The sequence below is a fragment of the Kryptolebias marmoratus genome, linkage group LG10 (genome assembly GCF_001649575.2).
Source record: "Kryptolebias marmoratus isolate JLee-2015 linkage group LG10, ASM164957v2, whole genome shotgun sequence".
NCBI classification, from domain to species: domain Eukaryota; kingdom Metazoa; phylum Chordata; class Actinopteri; order Cyprinodontiformes; family Rivulidae; genus Kryptolebias; species Kryptolebias marmoratus.
Genome location: NC_051439.1, coordinates 15,232,233 through 15,256,307, shown reverse-complemented (window position 1 = coordinate 15,256,307; position 24,075 = coordinate 15,232,233). Strand labels below are relative to the sequence as shown.

At 39.0% G+C, this 24,075-nt stretch overlaps 3 protein-coding genes across 7 annotated transcripts in view; 2 read left to right on the top strand and 1 right to left on the bottom strand.

Moving 5' to 3' along the window:
- Positions 1 to 40: 40 nt before the first annotated feature.
- zgc:162989 (uncharacterized protein LOC100037351 homolog) lies at positions 41 to 8,508 on the bottom strand. 3 transcript variants are annotated; one of them, XM_017419152.3, is made up of 5 exons: positions 8,394 to 8,508; positions 5,707 to 6,750; positions 998 to 1,078; positions 343 to 375; positions 41 to 182 (listed from the first exon to the last, which is right to left on the bottom strand). In XM_017419152.3, the coding sequence occupies exons 2-5, from the start codon at positions 5,884 to 5,886 to the stop codon at positions 114 to 116; spliced, it is 363 nt and encodes a 120-aa protein (XP_017274641.1). In that variant the 5' UTR covers positions 5,887 to 6,750; positions 8,394 to 8,508; the 3' UTR covers positions 41 to 113. The 3 variants fall into 3 exon arrangements, with proteins under 3 accessions (XP_017274641.1, XP_017274634.1, XP_037833727.1); XM_017419145.3 differs by lacking the exon at positions 41 to 182 and having other exon boundaries at positions 247 to 375; XM_037977799.1 differs by lacking the exons at positions 41 to 182; positions 8,394 to 8,508 and adding an exon at positions 7,018 to 7,408 and having other exon boundaries at positions 247 to 375.
- spint1a (serine peptidase inhibitor, Kunitz type 1 a) lies at positions 8,435 to 17,918 on the top strand. Its single transcript, XM_017418449.3, has 10 exons — positions 8,435 to 9,100; positions 10,616 to 10,773; positions 10,894 to 11,035; positions 12,607 to 12,774; positions 13,307 to 13,342; positions 14,963 to 15,097; positions 15,230 to 15,280; positions 15,409 to 15,579; positions 15,746 to 15,808; positions 16,891 to 17,918. The coding sequence occupies exons 1-10, from the start codon at positions 8,710 to 8,712 to the stop codon at positions 17,067 to 17,069; spliced, it is 1,494 nt and encodes a 497-aa protein (XP_017273938.1). The 5' UTR covers positions 8,435 to 8,709; the 3' UTR covers positions 17,070 to 17,918.
- Positions 17,919 to 18,999: 1,081 nt separating this feature from the next.
- Positions 19,000 to 24,075, top strand: part of LOC108237061 (pleckstrin homology domain-containing family G member 3) — a 29,892-nt gene continuing 24,816 nt past the window's right edge. For all 3 annotated transcript variants that reach the window (XM_037977844.1, XM_037977843.1, XM_017418255.3), the window contains exon 1: positions 19,000 to 19,215. The gene's annotated coding sequence lies outside the window, so the exon portion shown is untranslated. The remainder of the gene's footprint in view (positions 19,216 to 24,075) is intronic.

The following is a 24,075-nucleotide window of genomic DNA, read 5'->3' as shown; positions in this document are numbered from 1 at the left end:
AATAAAGTCCCATTGATGTGCCGTCTTCACATACAGGCATTCAAATGGTTAACGTGTGGGAGACGGTTGGATGAGAGGCTCCACGTTGTCTTGATTCCTAATTTGACCTATAATTATTTCTTCAAGGGGCCTGACATTTTACGTAGACCTTTTATCCTGTAGAGCAGCCCGTTGATAAAATCCTATGGGGAAGATTGAGAGAAGAAATTTAAATCTTTATGTAACTTTAACTGGATAATACGCATTTTACAACAAACAAGCTATAATATTTTACCCCAGTTTTATAAAGATTGGTGGTTTTATTCTATAGTAATGTAAGATATCTTCTTTTTTCCATCTCACCTCTTTTGGCTTTCCACATTCCTGCAACAACTCCTGACAAAGAAAAACAGAAAATGACTCATTAGTTCAAGTTAAAGTTCACTTTAATTGATAATCCATCTGTATTTATTAAAAATAACAATAGATTCCTGATGGTCACAATAAGTGTAGAAAGAACACAGAACAATTACAAGAACAAAGTGAAAGTCATAAAATTCAAACAGTAACTGAAATAAATAATTCTGAATTAAATGATTACATGAAAGGTAGATCTGAATGTTTCTGAAGATATTTCACAAATATAATTAAGTTACAGAGCTGTTGATAAGAATGATACAATTGTATACAAAAAATGTACAAATGTCTTTTTGAATTTTCATTTCCCTTAAGTTTACTTTATATCTTAGTATGTAAAGTGTTTGCAATGTCACAAAGTCAACAATCTACACCTGACAATTATTCTCTCCCAAAGGAAACAGTTTTTCTTCCACTCCCTTTATTTAATGACATCACTGCAGAACTCATTTGCATGATGAAATTAAGTTGATCAGACAACAAAAAGTGAAAAGTGTCCTTTTTAGCGCAAAGAAAAAATACCTTTAAACCACATGTAAACCTGTGAATGAGCTTAACTAGAGATGGAAGAGTTAAAACACGTCAAATGATTAAATTGTACCTGCAGTCGAGTTCTTTGCCCTTCGTCCGGCAGTTCCAGGAGCTCATCTATGTCAATTTCTAACTCTGGGATCTCTTCCTCCTGTGAGATTAGAAGGAAATAAAAGTTAATGTTACCCACATTGTGTTTTTGTATGCTTTTATGGTTCCTGCAACTTTTATCCTGCAATATAATGATGGCAGGGAACATGAAATCTTAGTTAGGGCCTTTCTGTGTTTGTTTTCTTCCACCAGTCAAAAACCACATACAATGGGTAATTGGCGAGTTTAACATGACCTAAATTCAGTGTCAGAGTTCATGATTGTCTTATGAATATTTGTCTGTGAATGAATCGGTGGCCTCGCTTGGCTCCTGCCCGTCCAACAACTCTGACCACAATAAAGTGGGTGTGGAAAATGAATGAATAAACTAAAATGGCACTTTGCCATCATTTCACTGGCTGTTGTTAAAATTTCCACACCACTGAGCACAGTTAGGCAAAGGCATGAGCACGCAGCACATATCTATTTGAATTTGTGTGTTAAAAACACACAAACCTTGTTTTTGGTTGCTAATGCCTCAGGTGTAATAGTGCTGGTTTGTGTTTCTGTTTATTTCTCATTAAAAGGATGTGATTGGTGAGCACTGAAGCAGCAAGGCTGTAGATGGACATTGTTTTCCTTTAACATCAGATTTTACAGATGGCTTATTGAGAGGTTAATTAATCTGTTCATTGGTTCATGAGATGTTTTCGAACAGACAGGGTTGACACCAGCAGTCAATGCCAATATTTTTAAGTAAAAACATTGCACAACATGTAGTCCTCACAGTACGAGTTGGGGTTGATGGCTAACTACTACCACACCAAATTTTAGCTGGATATATGTAAAACTGACTGAGTTATAGCCATTTATGGGTTTGCTAAGATTGCTTAGCTGGGGATTGACTAAAAGTTAATCAGTTATAGATCCAATGATTACTTTCTGAGTTTCATTCAGACAAAAGAACACAAAGACACAACAATGCCAGCAAAAACATTATCGCTCCACCTTTTCCTTCAGTAGTGGGCAAAAAAAAAAAGGATACAAACCCATGGACAGATTTGAATATAAAAATCCTACAAAACTTTTAATTCATTTAACCGATCAACAGGACATTTAAAGCTTATTTGCTAACTCAGTGTACATAACAAAGTCTCCCTTCATCAAAGGCAAAAACAAAGAAGTAATCAATTCATATCATAAGCTTGTAATACACTCCCACTACACTTTCAGGGAGAACGAGGAGTGCTAATCAGCAGCCTCCTGGAGATATCTGAAGTCAGCAGGAGCACACTCACATTTGACAAGTGTGGCCTCTTTTTTCAGAGGGAATATTTTCCGGATGGGGGATTTTCTTGTCTGAAGACGACTGGGCCTGCACAGCTCTCTACGCGAGCGGAGAGGTAATCAATGTGGAAGTGCTGAGTGGCGAAATAGATGGGCCCTCTTCAGAGTCCCTTGTGCTCCCTCTAATTGATACATACTGCCAGGCCGGGCTCTCTGTGATTCTGCTGAAGTGTGCAGGATAAATCTAAGGCTGAACCTTTGGTCCGGGCTGGTGGTTTCTGTGCTGTGGGCATCGTTGGGTTGTCCTTTTGTTTTTTTTTAAGTATGTGTGTATTCTATACATGACTAGACTGGTTCAGAAGTTTTTGTGTTCATAAGATTAGTGTTTAATTTTTCATACTTAGTCAAAACATTCTACTATTCATTTACACTGTTGGTATTTCACTGTAAATATTAACAAGTGGTTCGTCGATATAAATGGTTACTTTTTGAACAGTTAAAATTCACCAACATTTTGTAATAAAATAAAAATATAAGAATTAAACCTAAAGTTATTACCTCCATTTTCACATTGATGATTTCCTTCTGAGAGTTTCATTTAAGTCTGTTGACTGATTTATAAAATATTTTGCTAACAGGTGGGCAAACTAGTCCGCACAAGAGCACAGGCGATTACGTGATCGCCTGTCTCTCATGGCAGCGGATGATAAATGTCAAAGACTTTCTTTAACTATAAATCATGAACCTTCCTCTACGTTACAGGATTTCATGCTGTCCACCGTCACGGTTTTCAGCATTACTGAACCATCCCTCAAACCACTGGATAAATTTTAATTAAACTTTCTAAAAGTAATCACTGGCTCTACATGTAGAACACTGAAAGATTACCAGAGTTTGGTTATTTTTTAACTTGTTGTGTGGGTCTGTGAGATTAGGCTTTTTGAACTCCAACAAAATTAAAGTTTATTGATCTAATAGTGCTTTATTGTGGGTGTGTAAGCACGGTTTGAACCAGTTTTAGTTAAACTTCCTGCAGTCAATAAGGAAGTAACAAAATCCACTGGGTTATGATTCAGAAACCTATTAAAACACTCTCCTCACACACATGTTTCTGCCTGTGTTTAGGCCATTTTTGAGGAAACCGTGCCCCGGAAAAATTTGTGTGCTATGAAAAGATGCTGGTGTGTGTTTAACTTATCAGACCCTCCCTTTTCCTGCCAGACGGAGCTGTCAGCTTATCAAAAATATTCCATACCTACTCAGAGGGAGAAATGGTAAGGCTCAAAGTCCAAGTTATCTGAAAAACAATGTGACATACTTGATTGGATTACTTTAAATTCCTCTGAGTGGATGTCAAGTCTTGAATAAACTGACCTTTTGTCCCATATCTACTTATTTCAATAAACACAGTATGTTTAGAGAAAAGACTGATCTGGGCTTACTTACAGCACAAAGGCACAGATGATGCTCTTAGCTTTTATTTTTTATAAAGTGCAAACTCTTTTTCTCTGCTTTTGTATATTTTATCACAGGTGTGAAGTGTGCAATGAAGGGGTCTACTCCAGACTCCAGGCAGCACTTGTATGAATTAGAGATGCAGCTAAATAATTCAGGCGGTGACACAAGGGACTGATGGTAAATGCTTCCACGCGGAAGACTCTGAAAACCAACAGAGTAACCTTCCCCCGAGCCCCATGCAAAATTCATTACGCCACCCGGCGCACGTGGACGAGCCACAGCCTGTCACACACAAGTGGCTCATGCAAATAGCTGGTTTATCCCAGGTGGAAAGTTAGGAGCTGATTTTAATATGGCAAGGATACTCTGACTCATGGGAGGTGTTATCAAGATGTAGAGACAAGAATCTGTAATAATTTTGCAATAACTTGTTACCCAATCGATCACACTGAGGTTTTATCCATCATATAAACATAGTTCCTCTATTTAAGCTGTATAAAATACACTCAGTGTATGAGATGACTGTAAGTGTCAGAAAAGAAGACAGAACTGTTTTTGTGTGGATGCATTCTACAGTGATATGATTTATTTTACTCCCAGCATCACCCAATTTTAGCTCAATTTCTGTAAAATTGCCTGAGTTACAGCCAATTTTGTGCTTGCTAAGCATGCTTATTATTATCGCCTTTGTAATAATACTTAAAAGCTTTTAAAATATTTTATGCAACTGTGACTATGATGGTTTAAGCTTAAACTAGCAACACTTAATTCAGACTATTCAGTTTTTTAGAGAAAGAAAAGCTTCTTTACTTGCCAACCAGCCAGTCAGAGTGATTCTCACACTCAACAGTAGTGTAAGCCATATGCATGGGGCTCCTTTGGCAGTGGAATAAGGGGATGCCGAGCAGGAAGGTGGCTGCAAGCCATCTAAAGCCAAGAGTCTGCTTGTGACTTGAAAATAAAACGTGAATCACTTAGTTTCTGCCTTCCGCGAGCTGAAACAGAGGCAATCTTGTCATCCGATCTGCATCGTCATGAGGACGCTCCTGCTCCTTAACAGACACCCCTAATTCCACGGTGCCAAGGCGCCTCACGTGGGCGATCAGACATCTGTTGCCATGGTTTCCCATCAGAGAACGCCAAGCAAGTCAATATGGAGCCTCTGACATAATTGGATTGTATCCCACAGCACAGGACCGGAGTTACAAAGTGAATATTGTTGTGTGTTCAAACTGACTGATGTATTTTCTGGAACAAACAGTAACATTTTACAAAATCTGACCATTTAATTAGACACTTTACAACCTATGTATGTTCATAAAATGTTCTAAAGTTATGTTCAGTTATGCAAAACTGTTTATGTCAAAATCAATCAGCATTATTTACGCTCTGATATATGAAGCAGTCGTAGTATGTCTGTCATGCAAAGCTATGCAACTGTGTGAATATGTTTGCAGATGCCGCCATATAAACAGACAATGCTGTATTAAATGATCAGTTTCACAAAGGAATAATTGGGTTCTTGTGCTGCTTTGGTTTGTTTCAATCATCTAAATCACACAGCTTTATATCAAACTAATTAAATGATGCTGAGTCATGCAATGATAGTCATGCATTAATAATGGGATTTTAGGTGTTTTATTGAGATTGTAATGTAAATTCCTATTGATTACTTCAATCAAAGTGTTGGCAGAATATTCTTATCGCCATGTTTGAAGACGACAGCACACACAGAGCTGACACTGCAGTCAAACTGATGACACATGAGGGCTTCTGTGCCACAAACTGCAGTCATGCCTCCTACCAGTTTCTCATTTATGTCGCTGTAATCTCTCATACATGATAGATAATCCACAGTAGGCAGCTATAAGCAGTTTAGTGCCCCCTATTCTCTCACCTCCTGCTCAGGCAGTGTACATCAAGCGTGTGTCAGTGCTGTCCTACCTCGCAGTCAAACAGCAGGTGCAGCTGCCCGTCGATCCACTCCTCGATATCCAGCCTCCTCTGCAGGTCCTTGCGGTTGTACTTCACTGTCAGCTTGCCCAGCTTACGATGCGCCGGCTCTTCTGTCTTGTCCTGCGCCTGGAACATCACCCTGGACTGGGTGCTGGGATCTGACGCCATGGCTGCCACGGCCTCGAGGGAACCGTGGAGGCACACTGATCCGGATCACACACACACACAGTGCAGACTCCCCTCCTCTGTCTGTTTATAACTCTTTTTTTGCTTTTCTGAGGTGCTGCTGCTCCCACGCGTATCTCCTGTTCTCAAATTTTGGTGCTCTCTGTCTCTTTAACGCCAGTTCTGGTTCCCTGCCTGTCCTCCTCCTCCTTCCCTCTGGCTCCCTCTCTGCAAAGCTCACTGTCTTCCTCTCATTTCCTCCTCCTCCTCTTGCAACACCCACTGGCTGCACTATCAGGAGAATGGTAATGAGATATGACTCTGTGTGTGTGTGTATGTGCACGCACTTCACTGGGTGTGTAATTGTTCTTTCTTTTCCTCTGTCTTATGGCAGCTGGAAGAGCATAGGTCAATTACAGCAATAAAAAAAAGAGGAGAAAGGGCGAAAGGGCAGTCATCTAGGGATTATCAGTCTGGTTTAAAATAGATGGATCTGGTTGAGATCATAAAATGTAAAAGAATCCATTTGCACTTTTGTTCTTTTCCTCACAGATCATTGCACATGGATCATAAAAGCCTGTGTGAGAGCATCCCACTTTTTTCCCTCTCTTTCAAAAGTGTTTTATTGCCCTAAAAGTCCAAAGGTTTCAACATCCTAAAGGCACTGGTGCTTAGGAACACCTAGTTGGGTCCCCCTAAAAGGTGAGCCAGGGTTCCTCTAATGTGGTAGTTTCTTTGTCGTTTATACGGCAGCCTTTATCAGCCTAATAAACCTTTGAGGTCCAACTGGCATCCTCAGTTACACACTCCTACATAATGGATGAAGAGGAGAGAAGCACTCATGGGTGTAGAAGAGAATTCCTGAAACTGTCAAAGAATTTGAAGTCAAACATCAACACGAGCACATGACTACAGAGTTAAAAATTCACAGTTGTTGATGCCGAGTTATTGCAGGTGATACAACAGGGACAACAGGCTCCAGAGTTTTCACAGATCCGATTACGATATGAATAATGGGATTGTTTTTTTTGTCGTTTTGGCAGGACCCATCCATCAGTCGTAGCCACCCATGTTCACCCACTGATGCACCGTCTGTTACAAACACTGAATTATTGAGTGCTTTGAGCTGCTCACCTTTCTAAGCAAGGAAACTCATTCATCCTATCCCGTGCTGCTTGCATCGTCAGGCTGGCTATAAAAAAAGGGTGGCGGGGGTGGCTAAAAAGTCAAGATCTGTGTTTGGTCTTCTCACAATTTGTCCTGGTAACTCATTACAAAGGAGGGGAAGTAGAAAGGAGGAGCAGTAAATAAGCTCACCTCCCATATGATTAAAGTGTGTAAACTGTTACTGTCACAAAGCTGAGGTTAACCCATTTGTTGGTTTTGAAATTTAGCACTGACTCAGTTTGGTTACAGTTATAAATTAGCATAATTCTTCTAAACATGTCACCACGAGTGGCCCACTTCCTGCTTCTCTGCAGCTGTCTGTTCACCTGTGGTTAGGTGACTCATCTCAGGCTGTAGCTCGATGTTTCACTCTGCGAATGTGCAGAATGTGCCACCGCAGTCATGAAGACAGGTTTGGGTTATTTACACAACAAGTTAATGACTGCATTGCATTTTGGAGAAAATTACCCAAAAAGCTGGTCTTACAAATAAAAAATCCACTGTGCCAGCTTCAGCTGTTAGTGGGGTCGTGCTGCCACCTTGTGGATTAATTTTCACAAAGCTAAAAAGTCACCATTCATGCCAGTTTCACATTGAAAATATCTGTACATCTGTACACAAACATTCAATATAAGTAAACTGCAGAATTTAAAAAATAATATATTTTAACAATTATTTTATCATTTTTTTAAAACAAGCATTATACGTTAAAAAATGCCTGGATAATTTCTTAATAATTTTTGCAGCTATTTGCAAATCACACACGCAAAATACTTTTCTGCAGTATATATATATATATATATATAGTCAGGCTCTTGGTTGAACAAAAAGTAGAAGATAGTAGATGGTTAAAAGGATATTTTTAAGGATTTTAAGACAGATAATTGCTTGAATTATGTCTTTAACTTGTGTGTTTCTTCCATTTTTTACAATTTCATTTTTATCTATCTATCTATCTATCTATCTATCTATCTATCTATCTATCTATCTATCTATCTATCTATCTATCTATCTATCTATCTATCAATCATTCTCTTAGTTTTTTCTAATGTCTTGATTTTTTAACATTTTTTAATGGCTCTCAATGATTCATGAGAAATTTTGATTTTGTAGTCTTCCTACATGTTGGTTTAAATTCATAGCATTTCAGTGATGTTTGTTTCAGTTTTATTTGTGTTTCTGAACATATTTCTTCTTATTCACTGAGTCGTTTTCAAACATTGATCCTATCCGGAGCTATCCGCTGCTGGATTCGGTTGTTGTTGTTGGGAGCTGCAGTCATACAGCAGGGAGTGGCACGAGGAGTGGAAATTCACTTCCTGTATTTTACTCAGGTGACTCACCTGAGAAATGTCTCGGTCTGTGTAGGTGTTTGTCGACCTCATAGTTTCGCGGTGGCTGACTTCCGTTCAGATTTCGGTGGAAACGCTGGGACAGTGTGCGGAGGGGAACAGCAGGAACTCGGTATTTTAGTTGTGCCTTCGATGTAGTAAGAGGTGGACGGAGGACGGAAGCTGGTTGTATATTTTTTTTATCTCTCTTAGAGATCTGAACGGCTTGTTTTGTAACACTTCTTCCGAGGTTTTTTTTTTTTTTTTTTTGGGTGACGTCTGTGTTTTATTTAGGCGAAAGAAGACAAACCTTCACAGGACGCTTATCATGAATGTGTTAATTGAATCGGGAGCGCTCGCTCTCCTGCTCCTGCTGTCCCAGTCCACCTCGGGCCAGGACACGGACTGCTTCTCTCGCTTCCGGAACGGTAAGGACAACTTCGTCCTGGACACCGACGAGTCCGTGAAGGACGGGGCCACGTTCCTGTCCGCGCCGAAGCTGGAGCGGACCAGGGACTGCGTGGCGGCCTGCTGCAAGAACCCCAGGTGCAACGTCGCCTTGATGGAGAAGGGAACCGAGGAGGATGACGTCAAGTCCTGCTTCCTGTTCGACTGTCTCTACAAGCAGAAATACGTCTGCCGCTTCGTCAGAAAGCAGGGCTACACCAACCACGTCTCGGATAAACTTTACGAGCACATTGCCGTGCAGCCTGTCCCAAGTAAGACTCAAGCTCCTTCAAATTAAAATGCAATCATTTGCCTTTGTATGTCATCAATTAGCTTCTACCTCCATTTAGGACCAGACTCAGCTGGTCCATGAGGGCAAACATTGGCTAAAAAAAAAAAGAGTCCCTCCTAATAAATAATGCGAATGACTTAGCTTGCTGTATATTGTCTTGTTCTGTGTGTTTTTCATATTTACAGTTCTTTTGGCAGATTTCTCAGGACGCCCTGTCTGCAGAGATCAGAACTGCAGGCAGCTCCAACAGTCTTATTCTGCCCCATGGACACAATACATCACTTTTTTTGTTTTGTTTGTTTGTTTACTCTGGAGCTCATCAAATGCAGGAACAGCCTGCTGTGTCCAACAGCAGATGTTTTTCTGTATAAAAAAAAAATCCAGCTGTGATTAAAAGATGGATTATCAGTCAGTAGATTGGAGCAGACAGACCAGACGTGAACCGGCCTGTGAGAATAAAATAAATATCAAACGACATGTATCCAGTCTTTAGCCACAGGAACTGTAGCAAATTTGTAAAAAAAAAAAAAAAATTGTATGGTTAGCTGTTCAGGAAACAGACGTCTGTCTGTCCTTAAACAGCAAGTGAAGGGAAGAGTGGATTTGGAAAAATCACATCAAATTTAAAGTCGTCACATCTATGCTGTAGCTGTCATTAAAAAAAAAAAGCAGACATAAATTGATTTAAAAAATAATTGATGTTTTTCCTCTGTCCGTGTGTGCGCGCTTGTCGGCAAAATTTCTCATGAATCACCAAACAGAGTTGAATTAAACTCTCCAAGTATCGATAACTGATTAATGTTTAGTGTCAGTCCAATTTAAGATGGCCGCCACAGCCAACTGATGTTTAAGAATGGCTGTAGCGCTTTGAATTTTACTGATTTTGAGCTAAAATTTGATGTGGACGTTGCTGACAAATCATTCACGACACATGCCCTGAACGTTAACAGATGGTGTGAGATATCGCAATACTGCCTGAAGTGACAAAATATATTCAGGGTTTGACCAAAATGGGTCTAACGTCTTCGTTTCTCAACATAAATGATCTTAGTATAAAACTAAGGGCTTTAATTTAGGCTGTTTTTTTTTTTCTCTATTTGTGCCCTTGTGGCTTGTGCATTTCAATCAATCGCTTTTTTTTATTTTTGGTTCGAATTTAAAGAATTTGGTAAGATTTTGCTTTGAAAACGTTACACTCATTGATTTTTTTGTTTCAGTCTAAACGAGTCTGATTGAAATAATTTTCAAAGAGCTTAAATTCCTTATTTTTCTGTTTTGTTTTTTTTTTTTTAAACTGCTAAAACAGTTTGTGACGACATGTGAGGCAACTAACTTGGAGCAGAAACCTTCAGTTTGGCATGTCCACACATGTCAGGGAAGGATGTTGCTGATAGCAACAAAGGTTTCTGGTTCCTCCTCAGCATATTTGTCTTGTGGTGTTTCGACTGCATTTACTTGAGATTTGTTTTTAAGTTCGTAATCTCTTGCCCAACAGATTCATCCGACAGTCCACCAGTGGCTGAAGCAGGCCCCGACCTGGTGGTCCAGCCTCGAGAAAGTGTGACACTGAACGGCGTACAGAGCAGGGATGACAAAGAAATTACAGAGTTTAAATGGGAAATGCTCACACACTATCCTTTTGCTGTGATTGAGGTGAGAAACGCATCAGTTATGCAAACCTGGTCTTTCCTGACAGAATATCCTCTGACATAAGGGTTTGGGTTTCATTTGTCTTTTCATTGTTGTTGTTTTTGTTTTTTTCTTCTATGGTAGAAAACCAATTTTAAAGACCAGATTATTGTTTCCAATCTGACATCTGGGAAGTACAAGTTCCAGCTGACTGTAAAAGACGCCAAAGATCAGACAGACAGCACCACGATTACAATCCTGGTCCTCACCCCTGAGCAGTCTGAGAGTGAGTGTCTTCAACATGTATTCAGAGGGAGTAAATTACATCTTACAGTTGTCGAACATTATTTTGTTCGTATCTTTTAAGCGAATAAACCCCCGGAGGGACATTCAGCAGAAAAATATTCTAGTTTCAGTTGTAATGAGTCATCATCTGCTGCACTTCGCTGACTTATATTTGGGCTTGTGTTCAAATTTTCTCAGTTTTGTGCTGAAACTCTGGAAATTTCCTGTGGGTACGTTGGGATAACACCCCACAGTCTTTTTTTTTTTTTTTTTTTTTCTTTTTGTAAACAACACGCCGCGCTCTTTAAAAAATTTCCTCTTGAAGATATCAGGTTAAGAGTTTTCCATCTGCCTGGAGATAAAGCAGCTTGCTCAGCTCCTCTTACGTTTCGCGTTCATTCGAGCTGAAGGATGAATGAATCCCACGTTCGCTCGTTGGAATCAAACCAGTCGTGACACGCTCAGCTGATTTAGCCGGTGATAATTAAAAAACAGAGAAAAATGTGACAACAAAAGGGGTGGGGGGACAGAACCAGTTCTTGGTCAGGGGATAGCAGTTGGTCAGTTGCCATTTTTAGCCTTAAATAAGTGTGAAGTATCCAAGTCACTTCCTTTGAAACACTTATGTTTGGAAAACAAAAAGAGTTGTACAGTCACCTTGTTTTTACGGCTTTCCTGATACCGTTTCTCCTCCTCCCCCCAACTCAACAAAACCTGTCTGTCTGGTTTCAGGTTGCATAATACAGACAAGACTTGAGTCGTTGTCGCAGTCGGAACTGAATAGAAGTAATTTAAAGTGTTTCTTAAAAAAAAATAGAATGATATGTTTTTGTTTGTGTTTGCTATTTGAGCACCAGAGAAGACTTTAAACTTCCCTCTGTCATCCATTAACAACGTAAGACTTGAGAAGTGTCACCAGTGTCCTTTGAGTAGAATAAACTCCGATGAATGTCACAAAGATCAACCCACAGATGAAAAGCATGATGGTAACATAACTTCAAAATAAGAAGTAGCTCAGACTTCCTTAAATAATTTGTTGTGCCGGCACTTTTGTGAAATGAAAATGGTCCCAGACTCGAGCTCTTGCGTTGAATGTCAAACATTCACCGCAACAAGCTTTTCTGACGCGTGTGTGGTTTTATAAAATGTGCCATTTCTTTTTTTCTCGTCGCTCTTTGTCTGCTAAACGGTTTCATAAATGCTCACAAGCCAGATGTGACAAAATTAGAGAAGTTTCAAACCTCAAAAAGACAATGAGAGCTATTAAAGGTTAGACGAGCTGGTTTAAGTTTCAGACAAGCGAGTCTGCAATCATGCCATCTATTAAACATACTGGAAATTGTTGAGATTTTCCAGGTTTCAGGTTTTATCTTCACTTATGATTTATTTAGATTTATTTCCTCTTTAAAGTCACAAATAAATTGCATTAAGATGACTTGAGTGCATCAGCAGATTCAAGCTTGATAAAGTATGTTTAATCTCAAGTCTAAGATGTTGATCCAGCTAAGTTGTTAGTTAACCAGCTTTTGTTTGTTTATTTTGATGCTCAGATTTGTTTTTGTGTCCCACCAGACCACTGCATGGTTCCAATGAAAACTGGACCATGCCGTGGTGCTTTCCCTCGCTGGCATTTCAACGCTGCCTCCGGAAGCTGTGAGGAGTTCACTTTTGGTGGCTGCAGGGGGAATCTCAACAACTACCTCAACAAAGACGAGTGCATCAAAGCCTGCGCTGACATCGGTATCTGCTCTGTGTTTCTATGGGTTTTTTGTGTGAATAAAAACATTGCTATGATTTTTAGATCTCTGAATCCCATATTTTATTCACAGTGGATCATTGTAAACATATCAAATGTTTAAACTAAATAATTGTACCTTATTTAAAAGATAAACAAGGTAATTTGGAATTTGAGCAACGAGTTGGGACAGATCCATGTTTACCACTGTGAAGCATCTCCTCTTACTGACCTGATTAGTTACAAAGTGCTCCTCCTGCTGTTTATTAGTCAAAGCACTTTTACAGCCTTTTGTTGCCCCTCTCCCAGCTTTTTGGAGAGGGACATTTTGTAAAGAAATTTGGGAATTGTAGGCGATTCATTCTAGTAAGAAACCAGAACATTTTGATGTCCTTTATATTGCATATGTCATCTTATTACAGCAGCTCTTGGTTAATGTCACAGGACCTAAAGGATTCTTAGTGTATATTTGTGTTATAAATGTATGCAGCAAACAGCTAATTTTTATGTATTTAATTTTTAATATTTTTCTTTCAGGAAAATCTACTAGACTTCTGCCACCCGTTACTTCAGGTAGGTAAACTCTGTCATTGGGTGATGGAAACCCTGCATTTTACACAATAACAACCTATTGTTGCTTGCCTTAATCCAAATGTTTTTTGACTGTTTGCATTTGGTCTCTGGTGCCTGTAAGGTTAAAATAACATTCTTGTACATCCGCTGGCAATAAAAATTCAAATTAGTTCAGTAGATGTGCATATTTAAATGTAGGAATTATAATATTTGGGTGTGACGTAAAGAGTTTTATGGTTTTTGATCACGGCAGGTTTGTTTAAGCCCTGTTCATGCAGGAGTGATATGGTATTTTGTGAATATGCAGACGTTTTTATTGTTTCAACTTGCATCCTGTCAAACTGCGTTTTGAGAGGTTTGCAGACAACACAGAGACCGACAACCAAAATGAACCCTTTAATAGTGTCTATTTTTATTAAATAACCACAAAATGTCATTTGAGCAGTGGTGTGGCATCAGGGCCTGAAAGGCTGTCTCTAAATGTCTGATGTTATTTATGTTGTCCATGAATACTTATTAAATGATTCCAAATAGTCTGTCTGCTACCTTTCATAGCTTTTACCTCTCGTTCTGCTGCTTCCAGAAGTGTAATTATATATAACCTATCACATTTCAGCCATTATTTGTTGCCAGGGTCAAAGAAATCTTCCTGGAGGCCTTCACAATCAGTTCTGCGGGTCCTGTAGCATAAAATGAGCATCATTTAAATTGTTGCTTCAGCCGATCAGACTTTGAGTTGGCGACACCAAGGCTCTCTAGCAGGCGCATGGTAACGTCAGCGTATTCACACCCTTTGATTGGACAGTCAGAGAATGTACTAGCCAGAGCTAGCAAACTGCATTTGTAACGAGCTGCATGAGCAAAAAGACAGTTGTGTTGCCTTTAAAAGCTGTTTAGTCAACCCACAATGACTGAAGGAGGAGAAGAAATGGATTTGGTGGCAGATTTGATGGTGATAGAAAAAGACTTCTAGGTGGAACTGAAACACAAGAAGAATCTGTAGGACAGAGTAATTGAACTCTTCCCGAGGAAAGAAAGGAGGATGGATTTTGTTTACAAATAGTTAGGCTTTTTTTTTTGAGTAAAATCTTGCTATTTTCCAAAATTTAAATTTGATGAGGTTATTATTGATGCTTTTTGTACCCTGGGTTTGTTTCTGGCTAATGCAACAGTTCTTTATACTGCATTTTAGCATAATAAGATCGGAGCACTACTGAAGGCCTTGCTGTAAAATGCATGGCCCGCCACTGCATCTGAGTGATACTCTGTCTTGATTGTAGGTACATTGTAGTTACTCTCTGATCACATATAGACTTCGCCAAAATGTGAAGCAATTTTTTAAATATTTATTGTAAATGTAATTCCAAAAGATTCATTTTGTTTGAATTATCGTAAACCGAAAAGAGAAACTATTGCCAGGCACATAAGCAGTGGAATGAAGTTGGTTTTAAAGCTTTGCAAAGTGGAGCTTTGGGTTTTGCTGCTAAGTCTCTGTGAGTTTATTGGTAGGAGGAACCGGATTAACGTGGCTACATTTGTTCCACTCTGTAACAGATGCGCTGATATTTATATAATTACAAGACGGCCCCAACTGATTATTATCTCCATGTTTGTGTGTAGAAGGGGAACAGTGTGGCGGCCCGTGCTCCATAGAGCAGTTCACCTGTGATAATGGCTGCTGTTTGAGTCCTGGACTGGAGTGCGACGACACCCCGCAGTGCAGCGATAAGTCGGATGAGAACAACTGCGCTGATTGTAAGGGCCAATCCCACAAACTACACTTTATTTTCATTCGACTGATTAAATGAACACAATCATAATAGCAAGCTGACTGTGTGTTTTTATGAAAGACATGCTAACACAAATTATGTCTTGTGTGCTTATCAGTGGAGAACAAGTTCAGGGTGCTGACCCAGATTCCAGTGGATGAAAACAAAGGTGATTTTAAACTTCAAGTCTTACATTGCTGCTATTGATTTTTGTCCGCTGGTCTGATTTTCATTCCAGATTTTGTTGTAACGCAAATCTCTTTCTGCTTGCGTGTATTTACTGTGCATTCGTTCCAGTTCGCTGCACTGAGCATCCCGACACAGGCACCTGCAGGGACAGCCAGACTAAGTGGTACTACGACCCCATGAGCCAGGTCTGCAACAGTTTCAATTATGGTGGCTGTGAGGGAAACGAAAACCGATTCGACTCTGAAGCTTCCTGTCAAAAAATTTGCAAGGGTGTACAAAGTAGGTTAACAGACACTTTTTTCTTTCTTTTTTTTAATTTGCAAAGAATCTTGAGTTATGTTTGTATTTAAGTCACATTTATGACTTTATCAAATGTCAAACTTCAAGTGTATTTACGTTTAATCTTATTTATTTTTGTCTTTTTGGATGTTAATTTCTTTTCCAGGTACAGACGTATTTGCAAGAAAGGTGGATCCTGAAAAAAGAGAAGGGGATGAGAACGACATAGGTATATTATTTATCTTTTGTTCTTCTATCTAAACCTTTACAGACTTGAATTGGACCAACATACATATTACTAACTAAAGAGAAGTCAGCTAAATGTGCTACTTCACTGTGTCGTGACATTTACAACCTCTATTTCCAGAAATGTTTGAATATGTAAGTTCTTTCGGCTGCACCCTTCTTCGGAGGTTGCCACAGCGAGCAAACTTGCACGAACGATTTGGCAATTGTTTTACACTGGGCGCCCTTCCTGCCACAACTTGGGCTTGAACCTCAGGGTTACAAGACCGCGACACTGACCACAGATCTGCTGCAGACTGTTTGAATGTTCTTTTAAAATGCAACAAATAGCTATATTTTCAGTGTATTTGCAGAACAAATGTCATAGTATCAAGAAATTATTTTAAATATAGAATTTCATCCCATCAGCAGGCTCCAAAAAACTAAATGAGAAGTATGGTTATACCATCTTTTCTTTTAATCACTTTTTACAATTATTTAGGACGTGATTATACTAATTAGTACAATTTCAAAAAGTGTAGATTTTCATTTCTTTAAATTAAGGCTGGGCAATATATTGTGTATATTCAAGATATTGAGTTTCTATCCTTGTGCAATGTCAAAAATAACTATCGTGAAAATCAAGTATAAGTTTTATCATCTATTTTTTAGCCACCTGAATGTAATTCACTAGAAAATTTAGCTTTAGCTCATGAACCAGTGGACAGGCTTACTGAAACACTTGGAAAATAATCATTAGATGTACATCTACAACTGATTAACTTTTGGAAACCTTATTTAAGATTGCTACTACAGCTAATTGAATACAAGTAACTATAACTCGGTCAGTTTTTCAGATATTGAGCTAAAAGCTGGCGTGGTGGTAACTTAGTCATCCCTAAAACATACTGTGACCACTAAAAGATCCTGTTAAAACTTTGACATGCAATGTGGTGAGCAACATGCATATGTGGTTCAAAAGTTAAAGCTTATTCAGCACATTTTTCCAGTTAATCACAGAGCTTTGTTTTAAATAGTAATCCGTTTTACAGATTTGTAACCATGTAACATTTATGTGTTGGACAGGAACCATTGCAATAGCCATTGTTCTGGGTGTGGGTATCCTCATTCTCCTCGGCGTCCTGGGATACTGCCTACTGAAGAAAAAGAAGTCTGCTCAGCACGTGCCGATCAGCAACGCCGCCTTCTCCACACTGGACGACAGAGATTATCCGGTCTACAACAACACCACAAAGCCCTACTGACCTCTCAACTTCACCCCCATCCTAATTGATTACTCTGGAACTTTGTCACACATTGACAGCTCAGGTTGTCTCCCCAAAAAATGTGTTTTAGTGCTGGAGGAGATGCAACTTTTATGTAGTCCTTATGTGGATGGTTAGTTGTTTGTTTTTTAAACGGTGATGTTCACAGAAGGCAGAAGGTTTTCACCGATGAAATGTGATGTTTTTAATGCCGCAGCCTGCTGACATCAGTTGGTTTCTGATGCTTTAAGCTCAGGTCAGATGAGAAGGATTCTGTTTGGTGACAAGGCAGGTAATTGCAGGAAATCTTTCCATATAAATTCAGATATATTTGATTTTTTTTTTCTCTCTCTCTTTTATGGAAAGTGTTTTAAGATAATAGTTTCGTTGTAAAACCCCAAGTCCATACTGACGATTTACTTCAGACTATCTGTTGTTTTTTTGCTTTATATCAGAACATTCTTAGAAATGTTGTTGATGTGTACAGTTAAAATTATGCAGATCCCTTCCACATCTCGCAGTTCTGCCAGTGTTTTAACCCAATTAGTTTTTTATCTGTATTTAGTGTTGTTACATTCCACTGGATTTCACCTAGATGCAGAATATTGTACATAGTATTTGAATTTTGGAAAGAAAATTTTCTTGGAGGCAATTTCATCTGTGATTTTTAGAGGTTTTATTTTTTTTTCTTTTAAGAACAAGCTATGTATTCTTTACCCACATTGTTAAATATTCATTGCGATAACATTCTCAAGTACTTGTACATACTGTATGACCTGATGCGTCTTTCTTTAGCTTTACATGTATTTTGTTGTTTTATCTTGAATAAAAAAAATAGGAACTTTGAAATGTTTTGAAGTTTTCTTTTATGCAAAGTTATTTGCAAAGTTTGTTTGTGTGCGCCTTTGTTTCCTCTGGCATCTTAATTTGTTGCCCCCCAAAAAAAGTTTTTCAGTTTTTCAAAGTTTTAACTTGCTGTTAAGATGTTAAAACATCACCAGACCGTGAAGGGCTTTAGGCAAAGAGGTTTGTTTGATTCTCAAAAATATTTGCATCTTCCTGGAGAGTACAGCAATGGCAAGAAAAAAATATTTCAAGACCCTGTCAATTTTTCCATTGGACTTGGGGTAAAATAACAAACTGTAGTTACTAATTTGCGAGTATTTATTTGATGAATTTACAACTTAAAGAATGCTTATAAATCGTCTTCTGTACCCTACATTTATTTGTTTTAGTCATGTGAAATACATGGCGTCAAACTGGCCAGCAGATGGAGATACTGATCTGCCAACATCCCACAAGAAAGGATATTTCATCAACGTGAAATCTCAAAATATTAAGTTATTACAAATTTTTTGAGAGAGAAAGAATGTGTCAAGCAGAGCAAATGTGCCCAACATAAATAACATCCATCAATAGATTCATTGAACCCATCTTTTATGAGCCCCAGACCCTCATAAATGCAGGGTTACAGTTTGTTGTCTTTCACAAAACTCATTGTTTATGGGTCCATATTGCACGAGTAACAAACACGGACACTTCTTGAAAAAGTGCACAACATTTTGTTTGCGGAAAAGAGTTTTTATACTTGGAGAAATGCTGAAACTATGCAGCCCAGATGTGACCATGTGGGAACACCTCTGACACCAAGCAGTTGGCTTGTCAAAAACAGGCGTTTCTTTGTTGCGTTCACTGCGTTCTGTAAATTAGATATCCAGCCTCTCCAAAATAAGATCATAAATACTGTAAAAGAATGTTAATATTCTAACTCATTGTTCTGTTGTTGCTTTCTACTTTTTGTTTGTTGTTGAAAAGCAGCAACCCTGTGAGCAAAATACCCAGAATGTGCCGTAAAGTAACAACAGCGATGTTGTGACTCTCCGTGTTTCCGAGGGGCCATGAACGCAGCAGGACTTCTTCGCGTTTCTTCAAAGATGTAGCCGTCTGTCTGTTTGGGTTTCGGACGCAGTGCGAGCCGATGACCTGCTCTGTGGGATGCGTTTCTTTCTCAGCGCCATGTAACATGTGAAAAGAAGAAACTAATGGAGTAACCTGAACAAATATTTTTTTTTTATCTCCCAAAAACCGGAAAAGGAAAAAAAAAGTTGAACTGTAGTCGCTGGAAGGGGAGAAATTGGCGAATTCGGTACGTATACTTTAGCATCTTCACAAAATCTAAGCTAGCTAAACTTTATAAGATTATGTATTTGTCGGGTTTTGAAGACTGTGACGAAAACTGGGCTTTTTATGACATTTTCTAGCTTTCTTTTTGTTAAACACACAACCAGGGAATACAATTTATAAGTATTCACTTTAAATGTCAAAGTTAGAAGATTGTGTGTTTCTCCTATGTTATGAATCGTGAACCCTTTCTTTGCATTTAGATTTTGGGTGTATTTCCACTTCATATAACTTTACAACTTCAGGGAGGCAGTGGGCAGGAGTTTCAGTCAGATAAGTTTTGTTTGTCTTTCAACAAAAACTTGAATGAACTTTGGTCAGATGTTGCGTGGTGTATTTTTTATTATTTCTCAGGTTAAACAAATCTTGTGAGATCATTCCACAGCTGCATCCTATCCCCCCCCGCGCGCGCCCCCCATCATGGTGCCCATACTTGGCCCCCAACAAACCTAATTGTTCTAATAATGAGCACCCCAGTGAGACACAGTAAGGACTCTTTATAGGTCAGTAACTCCCCACCAGCAGCTGAAGAAGAATAGGATAAAAATCAATCAATTACTGCTGAAAGGTTCCATCTTGTGCTTCTTTGACCCCATTTGACCTTTCACACAATAATGTCTCAACTTCATTTCTGCACTCTTGAATAGGTGGTCCAGACAGGAAGCTGCACAAGTGTATTTTGGATCTCGGAGTTGGTCTTCAGCTCCTTCTTCCACAGTCTTGGTATGCTTTTAGCTGTGATTAAAATCACCAAAGCTGCACAATGTGAGGGCGGCTTCATCTGTGGAGGCCTTATAATTTTAATCCCCCCTGCACCAGACCCTTTTGCAAGTCCTTGTCAGGAAGTTATTTGCAACTTTGAGAGACAGTCGCAGTGGACCTGTAAGTTTAGGTTTTTACAAGGTTGCACTACCAGATTTAAAGGTTGGCTTTAAACACAGTCTACTAACCTTGTGTTTGTTTGTGAGTTTTACATTCTTGACAACTATGCTGCCGTATTGTCAAACCCTTGCACGTTCATTAAGGAGATTTTTTTAGCTACAAACGTAATGTATCTTTAAATGGGAACACTCAAGTTCTATTTGAAGATGTCTAATTTTAGCCAGCTGTCCCGTCCTCTCCATTTTAAAGTTTGCAGGGCACGATGAAGGACCTTTTACCTTCTAGATGTCTACCACTTATAGTTTTAAGTTTAAAGCCTTCATTTGTCATCCACCGGCACAGATGGCACTTGCCAACCTCACTCGCCAGGTATGCATTTTCTGTTTACTGGTCATTTTAATGGGAGGAATGAAAAGTGTTATTTTTCCCTTTCACAGCAGTGGGAAACAATTATTCTCCCATTAAAGGCTATTTTGGCTGCTGAAATGTACGTGCACCACATGGACTGAATGCCCTGTGGGTGTTTACTTGGATAGATCACTTATCACCGCAGTTTAGCAGCATGTGTAGAAATGCAGTGCATGAAAATAAGAGGCAAATCATATGTTTTGTGTTTGTGTGAAGGTTGGGGTTGTGTCTTTTGTCAAGGCTGTGGCTGTGTTTGAGGCGAAGAGTGGCCTTCAGGGTGTATTGTTTTCTCCAGTGAATGAAAGGCTGTTGGTCTCTTAAAGCCTGTGTGTCAGAGGACAAACTGCAGGAGTAATGTGGGAAAAGAGGGCACTCACTGAAAGGCTTTTAAGGGAGTATTTTCTGCAAGGGTACACAGGGTAACAAAGGGGTCGTGCAAGATAAACATCCCACCAGTTCCAATATAATGATGCCTCTGTCTCACTTTGCCTCTTGGATATCTAAAAAGTCCCTGATCCAGGTTAGATGAACTTTTTTTCATTATTATAAACATTCTTCCCGGACTGTTGGCATCTCAAAGTAATTCAAACCACCATGACTGTCTGAAGACGTCCCAAAAGACGTATGTCATACTTCAAGTGTCCCATTGGGTCATGATGGGGCCAACGCTTTAGGCATCATGATGCGGTAGGTCTGAGATATAAATTCCATTGACTGTTTTATTCTCTCCTCCAATCAACCTATTCCACACAAGGAAAATATGTGTTTCAGAATAATCTAATCTATGTGGTTGGGTGAATAAACTATCAGTAGTTTACTTTAGACATGATTGAAATGCAAACATGTCAGTGACTTGACAATAATCTTGACATTAAATACTTTTTGTGAACCACAACAACCGCAGCGTTGTTTATTGTGATATGTAACATACTTAATCAGCCTGCAAATTCCCATTTCCCTAATCAGTGCATCTTATGCTGATCTACTAAACGTCTTCACTGCTAAAATAGTTTCCAGGCGTCTTATATGCCGTTAGCTTGCAGAGTTTCCCAAATCATAAAACAAGTTTATTTAGCTCTGGTCTCAAATTTATTTTCAAAGTCAGTTTAATTATTTGAGGGCTTCAAGCCAAAACTGTCTTAAATTATATTCTGTTAAGAATATTTTTCATATGAAAAACTGTTAATACCAAACAGTAAAAAAAAAAAGTCAAAGTCCTGCTGATAAGTTTTCATTAACAGATGAAGAATTGCAGAATAAAATAGCCATGCACTGGGGCTATGAACATGTAGAATGTCATGCTTTCCACTACCTTTACATTCTCACAACAACCCTAAGCATCTGAGCCATATGGAAAACTTTAACCTAGTCGTGTTTTGGTTAAATCTGATATCACATCCTTATTTACTGATCTGTGATTTCTGTAAACCCTCTAGAGGAGACAATGAAAGTGGTATATCCCTGTAATATGAGAAGTTGTGTTTTCCTCTGCAGACATGCTCCCCTGGTTTCACTTCTTTCATAACCTACGCCGGCTGTCGATTTAAGAAGAAAAAAAAAAGAAAACTCCAGATAGCCATCACCCCCAAAGGACAGTTTTCCTATCACATGACAAGTTGAAGATCCTGGCTTAATGAAAACACACTTATGTGTATATTTTGTTAGAGTAATGCTTTTAACATACGTGTTGTATAAATTTCCACATGAGTGATGTATCTTGGCCCAGATCTTCACCCCCTCTTAATCATCTGTTTATTTTGTTTAAAGACGGGATTTCAGGCTCTGACTGCCTGAAGTTAAAGACCGCTCCGTGCAAAAACAAATATCAATTCATAAAAAACAATGAAGCTTATCAACTCCTAAGAGGAATGGTCCTTTGCAGGTTTTCCTTTTAATAAACATTAGATTGGCCTTTGTGGCATCTGTCTTCAATTAAGAGGAGAAGTTGCAGATTCCCATGCGGGAGGTTCATGCTGCGGGTAATGCAGTCGTCAGCTGTGGGAACCAAATGATCTCCATTTGTGTGAAATAGCATTTAGTTCAAGCACAGGTGGTCAGGCTGGCATGAATGTAAGCCTGTATGTAGTGTTTTCTTTAGGATTACAGATTTGGCCTTGCCCCCTCCCTAGGAAAACAGGGGAATCGAAATTGCCATGTGTGGGCAAATAGTAGCTGAAACCATTGAGTTATGATTGTTGAATTTTTTTTCTCAAGACTATTTTGTCTGGTAAGATTATTTAAAACTACTTTAACTGTCTTTATTCAAATGGTTTCTCTACATCTACCAACAGCCTTTGGTAAGACATTGAAAAGCCATTTTTGAGACCCAGACGTCTGAAGTGTTTTTAGGTTTGAGCCCATTCTTTTCAGTCTGGACTCTCAATGACCTAAGACAGATTAGCATAGTTTTTGGTGTGGTCATTAGGCTGGGTCAGCTCAGAGGTTGTAGTAGGTGGGATTATCTGTGGACTTTACAAGGTCACTGTTCACTCAGATAAGTTCAGAATCGTCCATTAGATGTTACTCCATCTCCTGCATGTTTCACAAACTAAGTTACCACTTTAAAATGAGGCTTTACACCAAGCTTGATTAATTAACATACAAAGAATGGAGAGCAGCACAAATGATACTCAAATGTTTTAATCATTTGTTATAGATTTTACTCAAAATCAAGATAGTGGATGTTGTGATGTTGGCTAGATTGATCATCTTTTTTTGTTTATACAAATGTCAGAACCTGAGATATAGTGCCTTCTGTTTACAAAGGTACAGTCATGCTCATACCAGTGCAAATTTAGTATTTCTTTCTCTTTTCCATTTGTTACATTTACATTATATAGTGATTTTTGCACATTGTCTATTTGCACATGTGAGAGATGCAAACAAATGAACTCCTCTGGTAAAAAATATTGCTTCATAGTACTTTTTTTCTGAACTGGGGAATATAAAGAAAAAGTGAAGAGTTGATGAGTCCATCAACCTTATATTTTATTTAGAAAGGATTTCATTATAGCAAAAAAATGATATCAACAGATCAACAGAATTCACAAGATTTATGTACCCTAGTTTGGGCTGCAGCTGGAGGAACCCCTATAGTGAAGCAGTGATTCTAATGTCCACATCCTTCTCCATGACTTTTATCCTTGCATTCCTACACATCTTAATTGGTGAACCTCCTGGCAATGTGCTCCGTTTGGCCCCGGCTGGTCCGGCTGTTAGCTCGGCACAGTGGCCAGCAGATCCGACAGGAACAATGCCCATCCTAATCCTTGAAGAATTCCTGCTCCTCAGATCTAACTGACCCAAGAATGTGATGTTTAAAAGGCTCTGGGCTCACCGGGAATCATAGAGGGACTAGTTCTCATGCAGTACGGTAATTTGCTGTAAGGAGACTGAAAGTAAGTTGTGAGAATGTGGCAGCACAGTGGTTCCAAGGGGATACAGCTCATCATTGAGAGGATTAGAAAAGTAATTGCCACATGAGGTGAACCTGTAATCCCACTAGATTCTTGGACTTTTAATAAGTGATTTGATG

Excerpts from the sequence above, each read along its gene's own strand:
- spint1a (XM_017418449.3), top strand. The coding sequence starts at position 8,710 with ATGAATGTGTTAATTGAATCGGGAGCGCTCGCTCTCCTGCTCCTGCTG. Across the intron at positions 9,101-10,615 it reads TGCCGTGCAGCCTGTCCCAA|ATTCATCCGACAGTCCACCA; the intron begins GTAAGACTCAAG and ends CTTGCCCAACAG. Across the intron at positions 15,809-16,890 it reads AGGGGATGAGAACGACATAG|GAACCATTGCAATAGCCATT; the intron begins GTATATTATTTA and ends TGTGTTGGACAG.
- zgc:162989 (XM_017419145.3), bottom strand. The coding sequence starts at position 5,886 with ATGGCGTCAGATCCCAGCACCCAGTCCAGGGTGATGTTCCAGGCGCAG. Across the intron at positions 1,079-5,706 it reads ACCTGCTGTTTGACTGCGAG|GAGGAAGAGATCCCAGAGTT; the intron begins GTAGGACAGCAC and ends CTAATCTCACAG. Across the intron at positions 376-997 it reads GGCAAAGAACTCGACTGCAG|GAGTTGTTGCAGGAATGTGG; the intron begins GTACAATTTAAT and ends TTTCTTTGTCAG.